The 13,822-nt window shown below is 37.3% G+C and overlaps 3 protein-coding genes across 3 annotated transcripts; 1 reads left to right on the top strand and 2 right to left on the bottom strand.

The window, feature by feature from the left end:
- Positions 1 to 218: 218 nt before the first annotated feature.
- Positions 219 to 1,135, top strand: LOC148587701 (protein FAR1-RELATED SEQUENCE 5-like). The gene is made up of 3 exons (XM_088512770.1): positions 219 to 273; positions 374 to 994; positions 1,092 to 1,135. The coding sequence occupies exons 1-3, from the start codon at positions 219 to 221 to the stop codon at positions 1,133 to 1,135; spliced, it is 720 nt and encodes a 239-aa protein (XP_088368896.1).
- A 3,261-nt stretch (positions 1,136 to 4,396) lies between these two features.
- On the bottom strand, positions 4,397 to 6,382 carry LOC132186286 (uncharacterized). The gene is made up of 2 exons (XM_088512769.1): positions 5,803 to 6,382; positions 4,397 to 4,428 (listed from the first exon to the last, which is right to left on the bottom strand). Exons 1-2 carry the CDS (start codon positions 6,380 to 6,382, stop codon positions 4,397 to 4,399), a joined length of 612 nt encoding a protein of 203 aa, XP_088368895.1.
- A 4,456-nt stretch (positions 6,383 to 10,838) lies between these two features.
- LOC148587700 (uncharacterized) lies at positions 10,839 to 12,619 on the bottom strand. The gene is made up of 4 exons (XM_088512768.1): positions 12,416 to 12,619; positions 11,987 to 12,184; positions 11,112 to 11,651; positions 10,839 to 10,982 (listed from the first exon to the last, which is right to left on the bottom strand). Exons 1-4 carry the CDS (start codon positions 12,617 to 12,619, stop codon positions 10,839 to 10,841), a joined length of 1,086 nt encoding a protein of 361 aa, XP_088368894.1.
- Positions 12,620 to 13,822: the final 1,203 nt, after the last annotated feature.

The following is a 13,822-nucleotide window of genomic DNA, read 5'->3' as shown; positions in this document are numbered from 1 at the left end:
ATTGAGGTAGTTTTTATAAAAATATATTTTAGTAATTGTTTTCAATGATTTGTTTCTAGCCAAAGATAAAGTTTATTTTTTATTTTAAGAAAAAAAATGCACATTGTTTGACTTTTGTTTCTTTGGTAGAGAGGTTCTTTTAGCACAAAAGTTGAAAAGTGAATTTATCTCCATCCAGTTAGGATCTCCTATAATTTGTGACATTGATACTGAGTGCAATGATGAATGTGAGCAATGATGAAGCTATTGACCCTTCTCTTTGGCCACCAATTGGTTAGTTTAAAGAAAACAATTTGCTTGTATGGTATGATTTGTTAAACTTATGTTAATTGCTTCCTTTTAACTTCGTTTTCTTTTTTTTTTTATCATATAGATGGAAAGCAAATTGAATGTGAGTTAGATGTGGATGATAATGAGGACAATGATGCCTTAGATATAATCATTCTTGAAAATCAAATGGTTGAAGAACCGAAGGTTGGTATGATGTTTGATTCTAAAGAAGAGGTTTTATCATATTATAAGCAATATGCCAAGCAAGTAGGTTTTGGTGTGACAAAAAGATCTCGTAAAATTGGAGATGATGGAAATTTAAGATACTTCACCATTGCATGTCTTCGTGAGGGCAAGTCAAAAAGCAAAGCATCTAATATCGTTAGGCCAAAACTAATGGAGAAAATGGGGTGCAAGGTAAAGATCAATACAAAATTAAGTGAAGATGGAAGATTTAAATTGTCTAGTGTCGTGCTTGAACACACTCATGTAGTAAGCCCAAGCAAGGAAAAATATTTTAAATGCCATAAGAAGTTAAATGCTCGTGTGAAAAGAAAGCTTAAACAACTAGATGAAGCTGGTGTCCGTATGAGTAAAAATTACAAAACTCTTGCTATTGAATTGGGTGGGTATGAGAATCTTCCATTTGGAGAGAAAAATTGTCGAAATTACATTAATAAAGTAAGGAATGAGTTGCTTGGAGAAGGAGATGCCGAAGCATTGCGTAACTATTTAATGAGAATGCAACAAAAAAAATGACCGCTTCTTCTATGTCATAAACCTTGATGAAGAAAGCCGTTTGAAAAATGTGTTTTTTGCAGATGCACGAAGTAGGCAGCATATGAATCTTTTGGAGATGTCATAACATTTGATACTACATACTTGACTAACAAATACAAGATGCCATTTGTGCCTTTTGTTGGAGTGAATCACCGTGGTCAATCTATACTTTTTGGGTGTGGGTTACTATCAAATGAGAGTACCGATATTTTTGTGTGGTTGTTCGAAACATGGTTAAAATTCATGTCAGGCCGAGCCCCTAATGCAATTATAACTGATCAAGATAGAGCTATGCAAGCTACAATTAGGAGAATATTTCCAAGAGCCAAACATAGATTTTGTTTATGGCATATAATGAGCAAAGTTCCACATAACCTTGGATCTTACTCTCAATATGAAAACTTTAAGGGTGCTCTATTAAATTGCGTATATGACTCTTTGACTTGTGATGAATTTGAAACAAGATGGCAACAAGTAATTGAGAGATATAATCTTTAAGAGAATGCATGGTTATGTCAATTATATGGTGAGCGGCATCAATGGGTACCGGCATATGTGAAAGGTACATTTTGGGCCGGAATGTCCACTACACAACAAAGTGAGAGTATGAATACCTTTTTTGATGGTTATGTGGGGCCAAGTACTCCGTTGAAGAAATTTGTTGGGACATGTGAAGGAGAGAGGAGAAAGAATGAGATGTTTTATAATTTAATAATGCATATGGAGTCTACAGTGTTTTCCAATGCATTGGGAAACACTGTAAATAACCTTTGATGTTGGTTAAATTTGGAGCTTCTGAGGTGGGTGTTTTTTGTAGTTTTTTTTAGATTTTTCCTAAACATAAAGAAGAGAATGGACTATAGGAGTTTGCTACTAATTCTCTTATGAACCCCATTCTTTAAAAGTGTAGCATAACCCTCACCAAGAAAAAAATTATAGTGTGAAACGAGATGGATAATTTTTGGAAGCGCCATTAACTAAATACTTCAAAATTTCTTCATACTTAAAAAAATAAATGAGATTTTTTTTTTTTTTTTTTCAAACTATTGGAACTGAAGGCATATATATATAGCCACACCAGTCTAGATGTGGCTCGGCCACTAATCGGCCGGACATCCATGCTTTCTGGTCCTTATCCTGATCAGCTCTCCATAGCATCCAAGTCTAGAGAGAGAGAGAGAGAGAGATGATGTAATTGTTAATTAAGAAAATAAAGGAGATTAACTTGTATATAGCTAGGTTACAAAGTACACCCAATCTTCTACTCCGACACTTAACTACTAAAGCGTCTTAAATACAACAAGAAGACACACATTGACACAAAGTGCTTTAAAAGGTAAACACACACACACACACATACATATAACGGCCACCTCACACACAGTTGGGTTGGGGTGCCTCGTTGCGATAGTAATGGCCCTCTTCTTCATCCGTAGTACTTGGATTCTCTGTCGATCATCCCACGGAAATTTTTGCCACTTGATCGTTCCTCTTGGGCCGCACAAATTTTTTGTCCATAAGAGCAAACCCTTCCGCCGCAATCTTGGCAAGCTCTGCCTAGTTCTCCAGAAAAACCCTACCGTGACTGTTCCTCATGGGCCACGCAAAGTGTTGGTCTATAAGTGCAAACCCTTCCCTCTCAATCTTGGCAAGCTCCGCCAGGTTCTCCCGAAAACCCCTACCGTGACCGTTCCTCATGGGCCACGCAAAGTGTTTGTCTATAAGAGCAAACCCTTCCCTCTCAATCTTGGCAAGCTCCGCTTGGTTATACGCCATGCTCTCTTGAATTAATGAATAGCACAAGACAATAATTGATCTCTTGCTTTCTTTCCTAGCTAGTACAATTAAACTTACGGGCCAATCCCGAATATATATATATATATAACACATGCAGCAGGGATCGCATGCAAATGGATCTTTAATTGCTTGCCACGGCTTAGCTTACGTAACACTCCTGACGTCATGCTTGCTTAGCTCATCATATGCTTCTGATGCTGAGCTTAATTACGAAGAAAATATATTCCAGTGTAGGGGTAGGCAGAGCTTTGATGCCTATTGAGGTGAAGAAACAAAAAGATGTTTATAATTGCGCTGTTCCAAGGCAAAATGGAAGCATATTGACCCCAATTATCGAAGGGGTACCATGGTAATCAAATCTATGTTCAATAAAGTTTGTTAGATAACAATATTCCTCCTTTCATTTGCTTTTCTTAACACTTCGGCTAAATATTGTCCGATCCTGATCATCTATCCAATAGAATATATATATATATATTTTTTTTTTCTTCTTGAAAGTTTTAAATCCTTGTACTCTTAAATGATTGTCGGAGTCACACCAACAACATAGAATTTTTTATCAGAACAATTTTATGAAAGTCCTTATAAGGACTCATTATTTATACAATTGTGTTTCTCAAAGTTCATTTTTTTTTCTTTGTCAACATGAATGTTCCACGCTTGCTTTTGTTTTTCTAATTTTGTTACTAACTTAGCCAATTAATAGTTAAACATTTAAAAAAAAAAAATGTAATGTTACTCTTCACACTCATTTTATATATGTCAATATGGTGTGTTTTAAATAGTTTTTCTTTTATTTTTTTGAGTTGATAACATAAAGAGCTACTTAAAACATGTTAAGTCAGTCAATATAAAACGAATGTGATAAATTAGTATAAAGAATAGCATTGCTCTTTAAAATAAAATTCTCACACATATATAGTAGCTTATGAACAGTACTTTGTTGAAAATTGGAAATAACACTTACTAAGAGATTACACAAAATAGGAAGAGGAATATTCAACTTTATTCAACTTGATAAAATAACTTGCTTACATGAGTATTTATAGGATACAAATGACCCTTCTAACTTTTTCACAATAACTTCATTCATTTACATCTCATATAACTCCCATGTAACTCCTATGTAAAATAACTTGAAAAACTAAAAGACACAACATCTTCAACTCACTTAGTAACATGTGAGAATATGAAATGAAAGACTCAACTAAATGTTAAAATTAAGTTTATTATTCAACATCCCCTTTTAAACTTAATTACTTTTAGCCTCCTTGAAATAACGAAGAATTCTTTTAGCCACCTTGAAATGAGGTAGGTGACTCCATACAACAACTAATAAGCTCAACTCCAAGGAGAATATTCGGTATTGTCAAGTATCTCAAACTTCCAACTAAACTCTTGAAAATTGTTGGATTTTCTCTTTCTCCTTCTTCATTCTTCTTTGCCTTGACCACCCATTTCACTCCAATGGGTTTTTGTTCTTTTGGAATACTCGCCAACTCCCATGTGTTCTTTTCAATTGCTTTGATTTCCTCATCCATGGCATTTCTCAATTTTCATCTTTCACCGCTTCTTCAAAACCTGCAAAATGAAAAAATAGATTTAGATCATCATTTAAATTCTCTGTTACCTCATAGAGTTCTTGAAGACTTCTCATGTGTGGTGGTTTTTCACTAGAACTTCCACTTAAAGATGACAATGACGGTGTACTAAGACTTGTTGGAGATGGAGAAAGTGTAGTGGGCTCTTCATTTCTTGACTCTTCTTCTCCGAAAAAAATGAAAGAAATTATATTTTTCTTTCTCTTGAATGCTCAAATCCCAAAAGTGTTCTTCATCAAACAACACATCTCTACTAATTACAACTTTGCCAGAATTTAGATTGTAAAGCTTGTAGCCTTTAGAACTTGAGTCATAGCCAATGAAAATGTATCTTTTGCTTTTATCATTAAGCTTGGACCTCTCTTAATCCGGTACATGTGCATAGCCAATGCTTCCAAAAACTCGCAAATGAGAACACTTGGCTTTCTTCCGCTCCATGCTTCTTGTGGTGTTTTGTTCCATAGGCTTCTTGTAGGACAACGATTTGATAAATATACGGCACAATCAACAGCTTTCGCCCAAAACTCTTTAGGCATTCTTTTTGTCTTCAACATGCTTTGAGCCATATTGAGAATTGTCCTATTCTTTCTTTCAACAACACCATTTTGTTGTGGCGATCTCGGAACCGTTAAAGGGCAACGAATTCCATTTTCTTCACAAAATTCTTTAAATTCATTAGATGTGAATTCACCTCCTCTATCGGATCTCAAGGATTTAATACAATAGCTACTTTGTTTTTCCACAAAGGCTTTGAATTTTTTGAAAACCTCAAACACTTGAGATTTTTCCTTTAAAAAATAGACTCAAGTCTTTCGACTAAAATCATCAATGAAAAGAATTAAGGAAGTAACGATTTTTACCGAATGAAGATGGCTTAATTGAACCGCAAACATCCGCATGAACAAGTTGAAGTGGCTCATTTCCTCTTGTAGTAGATTCTTTTGGAAAGCTTTTCCAAAATTGTTTACCGACAAGACATCCTTCGCAAAGTTCGTTCGGTTGATTGATAGAAGGCAAGCCATTCACCATTCTCTTTTGTGCCAACAATTTTAATCCGCCAAAATTTTCATGCCCAAATCTCAAATGCCAAAGCCAAGATGAATCTTTCAAGCAAGTCTTGAGACATTTAGCCACATCCATTTGAATATTTAATAAAAACATTCTATTGCTTGTCATGGGAACTTTGGCTATCAAATTCTTCTTGTCATCTCTTAGTAAAAGACTACGATTTTTTATATGAATTTCATAGTCTTTTTCCAAGAGTTGACTCAAAATATTACTTTCATACGTGGAACAAAATAAACATTTGTAATAAATTGCAGTCCTCCATTTTTCAAGTGAATTGAGATTGTACATTTTCCTTTTATTGGAACTTTTGACAAGTCTCCAAAAGTAACATTCCCGCTCACCGATTTATCAAGCTCGACAAACTTGTTTTTGTATCCACATATATGGTTGCTTGCCGCGTTGTCAAGATACCATGAGTTCTTCTCTCCTCTTTCTTCTCCTTTATAAGCAAGCAACAAAGTAGACCCCACTTCCTTGTTTTCAACATAATTGGCTTCCTCTTCAACATTGTTAGCATCACTTCTACATTCCCAAGCATAATGACCATATTTTTGGCAATTATAACATTTAACTTGAGATTTATCATACCTTCTTCCATATTGCTTCCAATTATTTTCTCGTCCTCGTCCTCTTGATGCTTGACATCTTTCTTCATAATTGTTCCAATTACGTGGGCCTCTTCCTCTTCTTCTGCCACGGCCACGACCGTGTCCTTGTCGTTGTCCTCTTTGACTCCTTTCTTGCTCTTCTTCCTTCTCTTTGACAAAGAGTTTTGTAGCTAGAACTTGCTTCATTGGCTCTTGCTTCTTCTTGTTGAGCCTTTCTTCATGGGCTTGAAGAGATCCCATAAGTTGATCAATACTCATGGTTCCTAAATCTTTTGACTCTTTAATAGCTACAACAATATAGTCTTTTGTTGCAAGGAACGGAGGATCTTCTCAATGACTCGAACATCTTCCAATTTTTCTCCATATCTCTTCATTTGATTTACTATGGCCAACACCCTTGAAAAATAATCCGCAATTGACTCGGATTCTTTCATTCGCAAAACTTCAAATTCGCCTCTTAATGTTTGAAGGCAAACTTTCTTCACTTTATCAACTCCTTGATAGGAGTTTAGGAGAATCTCCCATGCTTGCTTGGAGGTGGTTGCATTCGCCACCTTCTCGAACATATATAGCTTCATCCAAACATTGATGAATAAGAGTGAGAGCTTGTTGATCCTTCTTTCGAAGTCTTTGAACAGACTCTCTTTGATTAGGACTCAAAGAAGCTTCATCACTAGGCTCATCGTAGCCTTTTTCTACAATCTCCCAAGCATCTTGCGATCCAAGCAACGCCTTCATGCGAATGCACCAATTATCAAAATTGTCTTTGGAAATGTGAGGGAATTGAAATGGGAAGGTTGAATTGAAATGCACCAATTATCATTACGACTTTAAAATGCGTTGTTGTCAAGAATAGTACGAGTATACATATAAGCGCATCTTCATCACCGTTCCTATACCCCGGCGATGTGGGACGCCACAAGCACACTCTCTTGGGACCCTCATGGAATTGTGCACGCTAGCTCCCCTAATCTCAGGTTGGGCAATACTCTGATACCATTTGTAACGACCCAAGGAAAAGTGCTAGTCACATATGCGCTATCACAATGACAGCGCAGATGTGGCTAGCCTTTTTTCCTAAGTCGTTACAGTTATAATGATCATGAAATAAATCGCCATTCAAAAATGGGTCTAATTCTTCAAAAACCAACCTAGCAAGGTTGTCCAACGACCTCTTCCTTTTTTGGTCCCCAATTTTCATCGTTGTGCGGAAAGTTCACTCTAAAACAAGAATATCTCATAAGTAAAAAAGATAAAGCATAAGTCCACGACTTAATAAGTTAATTAGCACACATCAAGAAACATGTCATCAGATAGTGAACTCAACATATTATAATTGTACACAATTTTAGAATAACGTTTGTTTGTAAACGACATTAATAAAGCCATTAATTGAAGCTTTTTTTTTTTTTTTTTTGAAATTCTACCTAAACCAAAATAAAGCTCATGACAATTCATGTGAATTGTAGGCCACGACCTTCGGCCTTCTCTTTGCCAAGCGTAACACAAACCCAACACATTCATAAATGGTGTTACGCGCGAACCCCATGCATTCTTTAAAAGCGTAACCCTCACCAAGAAAAAAATTATAGTGTGAAGCGAGATGGATGATTTTTTGAAGCGCAATTAACTAATTACTTCAAAATTTCTTCATACTTAAAAAAATAAATGAGATTTTTTTTTTTTTTTTTCTTTCAAACTATTGGAACTGAAGGCATGTATAGCCCCACCGGTCTAGATGTGGCTCGGCCCCTGATCAGACATCCATGCTTTTTTGTCCTTGTCCTAATCAGCTCTACATATATAGCATTCAAGTCTAGAGAGAGAAAGAGAGAGAGAGAGAGAGAGACGATGTAATTATTAATTAAGCTAATAAAGGAGATTAACTTATATATAACCAGGTTACAAAGTACTACACCCAATCTTCTACTCAGATGCTTAAATACTTAAGCATCTTAAATACAACAAGAAGACACACAGTGACACAAAGTGCTATTAAAAAGGTAAAAACACACACACATATATATATAACGGCCACCTCACATACAGTTGGGTTGGGGTGGCTCGTTGCGATAGTAATAGCCCTCTTCTTCATTCGTAGTACTTGGCTTCTCTGCCGATCATCCCATGGAAATTTTGGCCACTTGACCATTCCTCTTGAACCGCGCAACGTGTTTGTCTATAAGAGCAAACCCTTCCGCTGCAATCTTGGCAAGCTCCGCCTGGCTCTCCCAAAAAACCCTACCATGACCGTTCCTCATGGGCCGAGGAAAGCGTTGGTCTATAAGAGCAAACCCTTCCCTCCCAATCTTGGCAAGCTCCGCCTGGTTATACGCCATGCTCTCTTGAATTAATGAATAGCAGAAGACAACAATTGATCTCTTGCTTTCCTTCCTAGCTAGTACAATTAAACTTACGGGCCAATCCCGAATATATATATATATAACACATGCAGCAGGGATCGCATGCAAAAGGATCTTTAATGCTTGCCACGGCTTAGCTTACGTAACACTCCTGCCGTCATGCTTGCTTAGCTCATCATATGCTTCTGATGCTGAGCTTAATTACGAAGAAAATATATTCCAGTGTAGGGGTAGGCAGAGCTTTGATGCCTATTGAGGTGAAGAAACAAAAAGATGTTTATAATTGCGCTGGTCCAAGGCAAAATGGAAGCATATTGACCCCAATTATCGAAGGTGTACCCCACATGGTAATCAAATCTATGTTCAATAAAGGTTGTTAGATAACAATATTCCTCCTTTCATTTGCTTTTCTTAACACGTCGGCTAAATATTGTCCGATCCTGATCATCTATATATCCAATATAATAGAATATATATATTTTTTTTCTTCTAGAAAGTCTTAAATCCTTGTACTCTTAAATGATTTTTTATATAAAGATCGATCGATCGGAAAGTTTAAATCCTTGTACTCTTAAATGATATTATAATCAAGATCGGAAAGTTTTGTGCACAAAATTAATCGTATTTAATTAGAATATAGTTTTTGTGCATGCATGTAGCTCTTTTTCCTTTTTGTTTCTTTAGTTACTTTTCATTTTCTTTCTCAAACTTAAAATTTGTCTCAAATCTCAAATCTTCTGTATAAGGCAAAAAGGTCATGGGGGTCACACCAACAACATAGAATTTTTTATTAGAACAATTTTATGAAAGTCCTTATTTTTTTTCTAATTAAAAAGGACTTATATATTATTTATACAATTGTGTTTCTCAAAGTTCTTTTTTTTTTTCTTTGTTAATATGAATGTTCCACGCTTGCTTTTGTTTTTCTAATTTTGTTGCTAACTTAGCCAATTAATAGTTAAACATTTAAAAAAAAAAAAAAAAAAAAGTAATATTACTCTTCACACTCATTTTATATATGTCAATATGGTGTGTTTTAATTAGTTTTTCTTTTTGGTTTTTTAAGTTGATAACATAAAGAATTACTTAAAACATGTCAAGTCAGTCAATATAAAACGAGTGTGATAAATTAGTGTAAAGAATAGCATTGCTCTTTAAAATAAAATTCTCACACATATATAGTAGCTTATGAACAGTACATACTTCCAAGCTTTTGTCAGTAGCAAATATTCTGATGGAAATTAACATTATGATCCATATAATATTGTCCTTTATCTTTTAAATTTAAACATCCCTTCTAGTCACTCTCGAAAAAAAAAAAAAAAGCTTGCGTTATATAGTCATTTACGCCTCCAAGTTCATGTGAGAGGCGACTCTGAGTTGTTATGGCGACCTACCGGCCTAATAATTGCAGTTCAAGAGCCTTCTACCAATTTGAAAGTTGTCACATGTAATGAGTCTCATTCTCCATAGTGTGGGTTGTATAAGAGCTTCCAACCAAGCTTTGAAACAAGGGCTAAATTGACCTCTCTCATCTTCCTGATTCCTAACCCTCCTAAGTCTTTAGGGAGAGATAAGGAATCCCAAGCTTTAAGAGAGAGATTTCTAGACTTGATAGAAGGGAAACCCCACCAAAAATTTTTGAAGCTTCTATCCAGCTGAGAGCAGAAAAATGAGGGAAGCAAAAAGGTACTCATGACATAGGAGTGAATGGTAGCAGCAACTGATTTTATAAGAACCAATATGCCTGCTTGGGAAAGAGTTTTGGCTCTCCAGCCCTCCATCCTACTATACACCCTATCAAGGACAAAATTGAAAGCACCTCTCTTAGAATTACCCATCAGAATAGGGAGGCTAAGATAAAGATATTTAGTGGGATTGGAAGTATATGGAAGGATGGCTGAGATGGATGAGATGGTTGAGGGGTTTGTGTTTTTGCTAAACCGGATGGAGGATTTGGTGGTGTTAATGGATTGACCAGACGATTTACAATACTTCTCAAGGCAAGAGTTTATGCAGTTGGCTTCAGAAAGATTAGCTCTACCAAAAATAAGCAGGTCATCAGCAAAAAGCAAATGGTGAATAGCAACATTGTTCCTGGAAATCTTTAAGCCTCTAATAGAACCAACTCTTTCCTCTCTGAACATTAGTCTTAAAAAAACCTCATAGCCAAGGATAAAGAGGAAAGGAGAAAGGGGATCTTCTTGTCTCAACCCTCTCTCAGGGGAGAAGAAACCAAATGGGCTGCCATTCAAAAGAATGGAGAAGGAAGCATAGGAGATGCAAGCTCTTATCCAAGTAATCCAAGTAAAGTAGAAACCAAGTTTTTCCATGATAGCAAGAAGAAACATTCATTCCATTCTATCAAAGGCCTTCTCCATGTCCATTTTAAGAAACAAATAACCCCATCTTCCTTTCTTGTTCTTAAAGGTATGAAGGAGTTCATGAGCCAGAATTGTGTTATCCTGAATATTCCTATTAGGGATAAAAGCAGACTGAGTTGGAGAGATAATTTTATGGAGAAAAGGTTTCAATCTGTTGGCCAGGATCTTAAATATAATTTTGTAGACAATGTTACAAAGACTAATGGGTATAAATTGATGAGAAAAATGAGACCCACTAACCTTTGGAATGAGGGCTATGAAAGTGTGATTTTGCTCCCTTGGAAGATGATTATTCTTGAAGAAGTTCCAAATAAAATTCAGCATATCTTCCTTGACATAGCCCACATAGCCCCAGTATTTTTTGTAGAAGAGAGCAGTGAATTCATCAGGACCCGAAGCTTTGGAGGATCCAAGGCTGGCCAGAGCTTGAATAACTTCCAATTCAGAAGGAATGGAGCAGAGGGAAGAATTGTCCTTGTCAATGACAACATGAGAAAAGAGGTCCAGCATTTCTACCTCAATGTTGGGACTAGAGGTGGAAAACAGAATGGTGAAATGATTAGTGAAATTCTTCCTAATATCTGCCCTTGAGGACACCCAGGCACTAGAATCTAACTTGAGAAAGTTAACAACATTAGATCTCCTTCTGATGAGAGTAGAAGTGTAGAAGTATTTGGTGTTAAGATCCTTACAAGTCAACCAAGATGCCCTGGATTTTGAACGCCATAGAGTGTCTTCATGCTTGAGAAGCTGCTCTAACTCAAGCTTCATTTGAGTTTCCTATCATAAGCAAAATTACAAGGAGGAGATTGCTGAATTAGATCCAGCTGAAGAAGAGTGGCCTTGATGTTTTTCTGAATGTTACCAAAATGAGTAGCATTCCATTTCAGTAGAGCAATTTTGGTTTGTTTGAGCTTTTTAGGAAGATAGATGGCAGGATTACCATAAACAGGAGATTTTCAAGCAGTGTCAATCACTTTTCCACAAGAGGGGTCTTTGGACCAAAAATCCTCAAACCTAAAAGGTCTAAGGAAGAAAAATGAGTGGTTATTTGTGTTCAGGGAAATGGGGTTGTGGTCAGAGTTGAAGGCAAGGATATAAAGGAGGGAGTATACGGGGTGTAAGTGAATCCAATTTGGAGAGGCCAAGCCTCTGTCAAGTCTTTCTTTAACGATAGCAGGACCTTGTCTATGGTTACACCAGGTGTAGGGGTTACCAGCAAACCCAAGATCAATCAAACCAAACTGATCAATAAAACTTCTAAGATAGCAATTACCAGAATTGACAACAGGTCTACCACCAAGTTTTTCTGACTAAGACAAAATAGAGTTGAAGTCTCCTATACACAGCCAGGGGGCCTCAAAATTTTCACCAACAAAGGCGAACGAATCCTAAAAGGCCTATTTGTCATTTCTGTTTGGGGGGCCGTAAACATAAGAAAGAATCCATGGAGACTGTGGAGGATCTGAGTAACACCAAGCCGAGATGTTATTCTTGTTTGTGATGAAGCAATCAAGATCCACACTTGGCCGCTAGGTAACAACTAGACCACCACTAGCACCACAAGCAGCAACTTGAGACATAAGAAAGAAGCTGAGGCTATTCAAAGTAGCAAAGACTTGGGGAGGAGAAGATTTGGTTTCAGAAAGAAAGAGAACATCAGGGGAGTGATCACGGATCAGCACCCTCAAGCTACGAACTGCAACAGGCCTAGAGAGCCCTCTGCAGTTCCAAGATAAGATCTTCATTGGTGCTGGGGAGGCTTGACACAGCCTCCCTTCAACTTGGAATCAACTTCAGCAGCCACCACTGTTGAAACCATTTTATTTTTACCTTTCCAAGCAGCCTTGAACATTGCTCTAGCTGGGGACTTTCCAGAAAGACCTGGAGCAAAGGGCAAAGAGTAGTCTTTTGTTTAAGGTGTGAGAGTTTCTTGCTCAGAGGGAAGCCCAGGACCTTTTTTTGAGGGGGTGAGCAGGTCAAAGGTTCTAGGTCTTTTCTTGTTCTTTGGAGAGGAAGACGGAGAGCTTGAGGAGGAAGGGGGAGAGCTGGGGGTAAAGGGATGAGTTTCATCAGCGAGGGATAGAGAGGATTTTTTAGGGGGATGGGGAGATTTTTTGGAGGAAGAAAGGAGTTTTTTGGCGGGAGAGACCAAAGGAGCTGCAGCAGTTACAACCGTTGGGATAGAAGAGGAGTTTTGAGCAGGCTTGGGCTAAAGATTTTGGGCTGAGAAATCTAAGTGGGCTATGATGGGCCTAATAGGAGTTAGATCCATTGTGGAGAGGTCAAGTGGTTGGTTGGATTCCAACGAGCTATTGGCAAAGAGGGGTATGGGTTTTTGAAAAAATGAAAAAGCATTTAATGGATGTGAAGGGGGGTGTCATTTTTTTCGGCGGTAGGGGAGATGGGATTATTGACATGTTGGGTAGAATAAGCAGTTTGTGAGAGGTGGTGAGCTGACTTTGGAGTGTTAGGGGAGGGCTTGGGGTATTGGGATGTCAGGTTAATGATAGGTTTGAGGGAATGTTCGAGTTGGCTAGCATTGGGAGGGGAGGTAGATATTTGGAGCTGAGTTGACTCGAGGCCTCATTCAAACTCATGAGATGAACAAGGTTAGGGTGAGTTTATTGTATGATGATCAATGGATTGAGTTGGAAGAAGATTAGAGAATATATTGTCTTTGAGGGAAGATTTGTACCTGGCGGGAAATCTATCAGCTTGAGGTGTTTGGCAAAAAAACTGTTTGTGCCCAATCAAACCACAATCAGTGCGATAAACATCTAGCCTTTTATACTTAAGGCTCACCCATGTAACTTCACTATCTAGTCTTGCAAAAGGGAAGCCAAATTTCAGGGGCTTCGAAGAATCAATCTCCACCAAGATTCTGAGGTAGCTACGAAAGGTGGAGGAAGCACCATTGACATCATCTACTTTCAAGAGATGACCCAAGC

The sequence above is a fragment of the Corylus avellana genome, chromosome 2, assembly GCF_965113065.1.
Source record: "Corylus avellana chromosome 2, dhCorAvel1.hap1.2, whole genome shotgun sequence".
NCBI lineage: Eukaryota > Viridiplantae > Streptophyta > Magnoliopsida > Fagales > Betulaceae > Corylus > Corylus avellana.
This window is presented reverse-complemented; position numbering and strand designations above follow the sequence as displayed.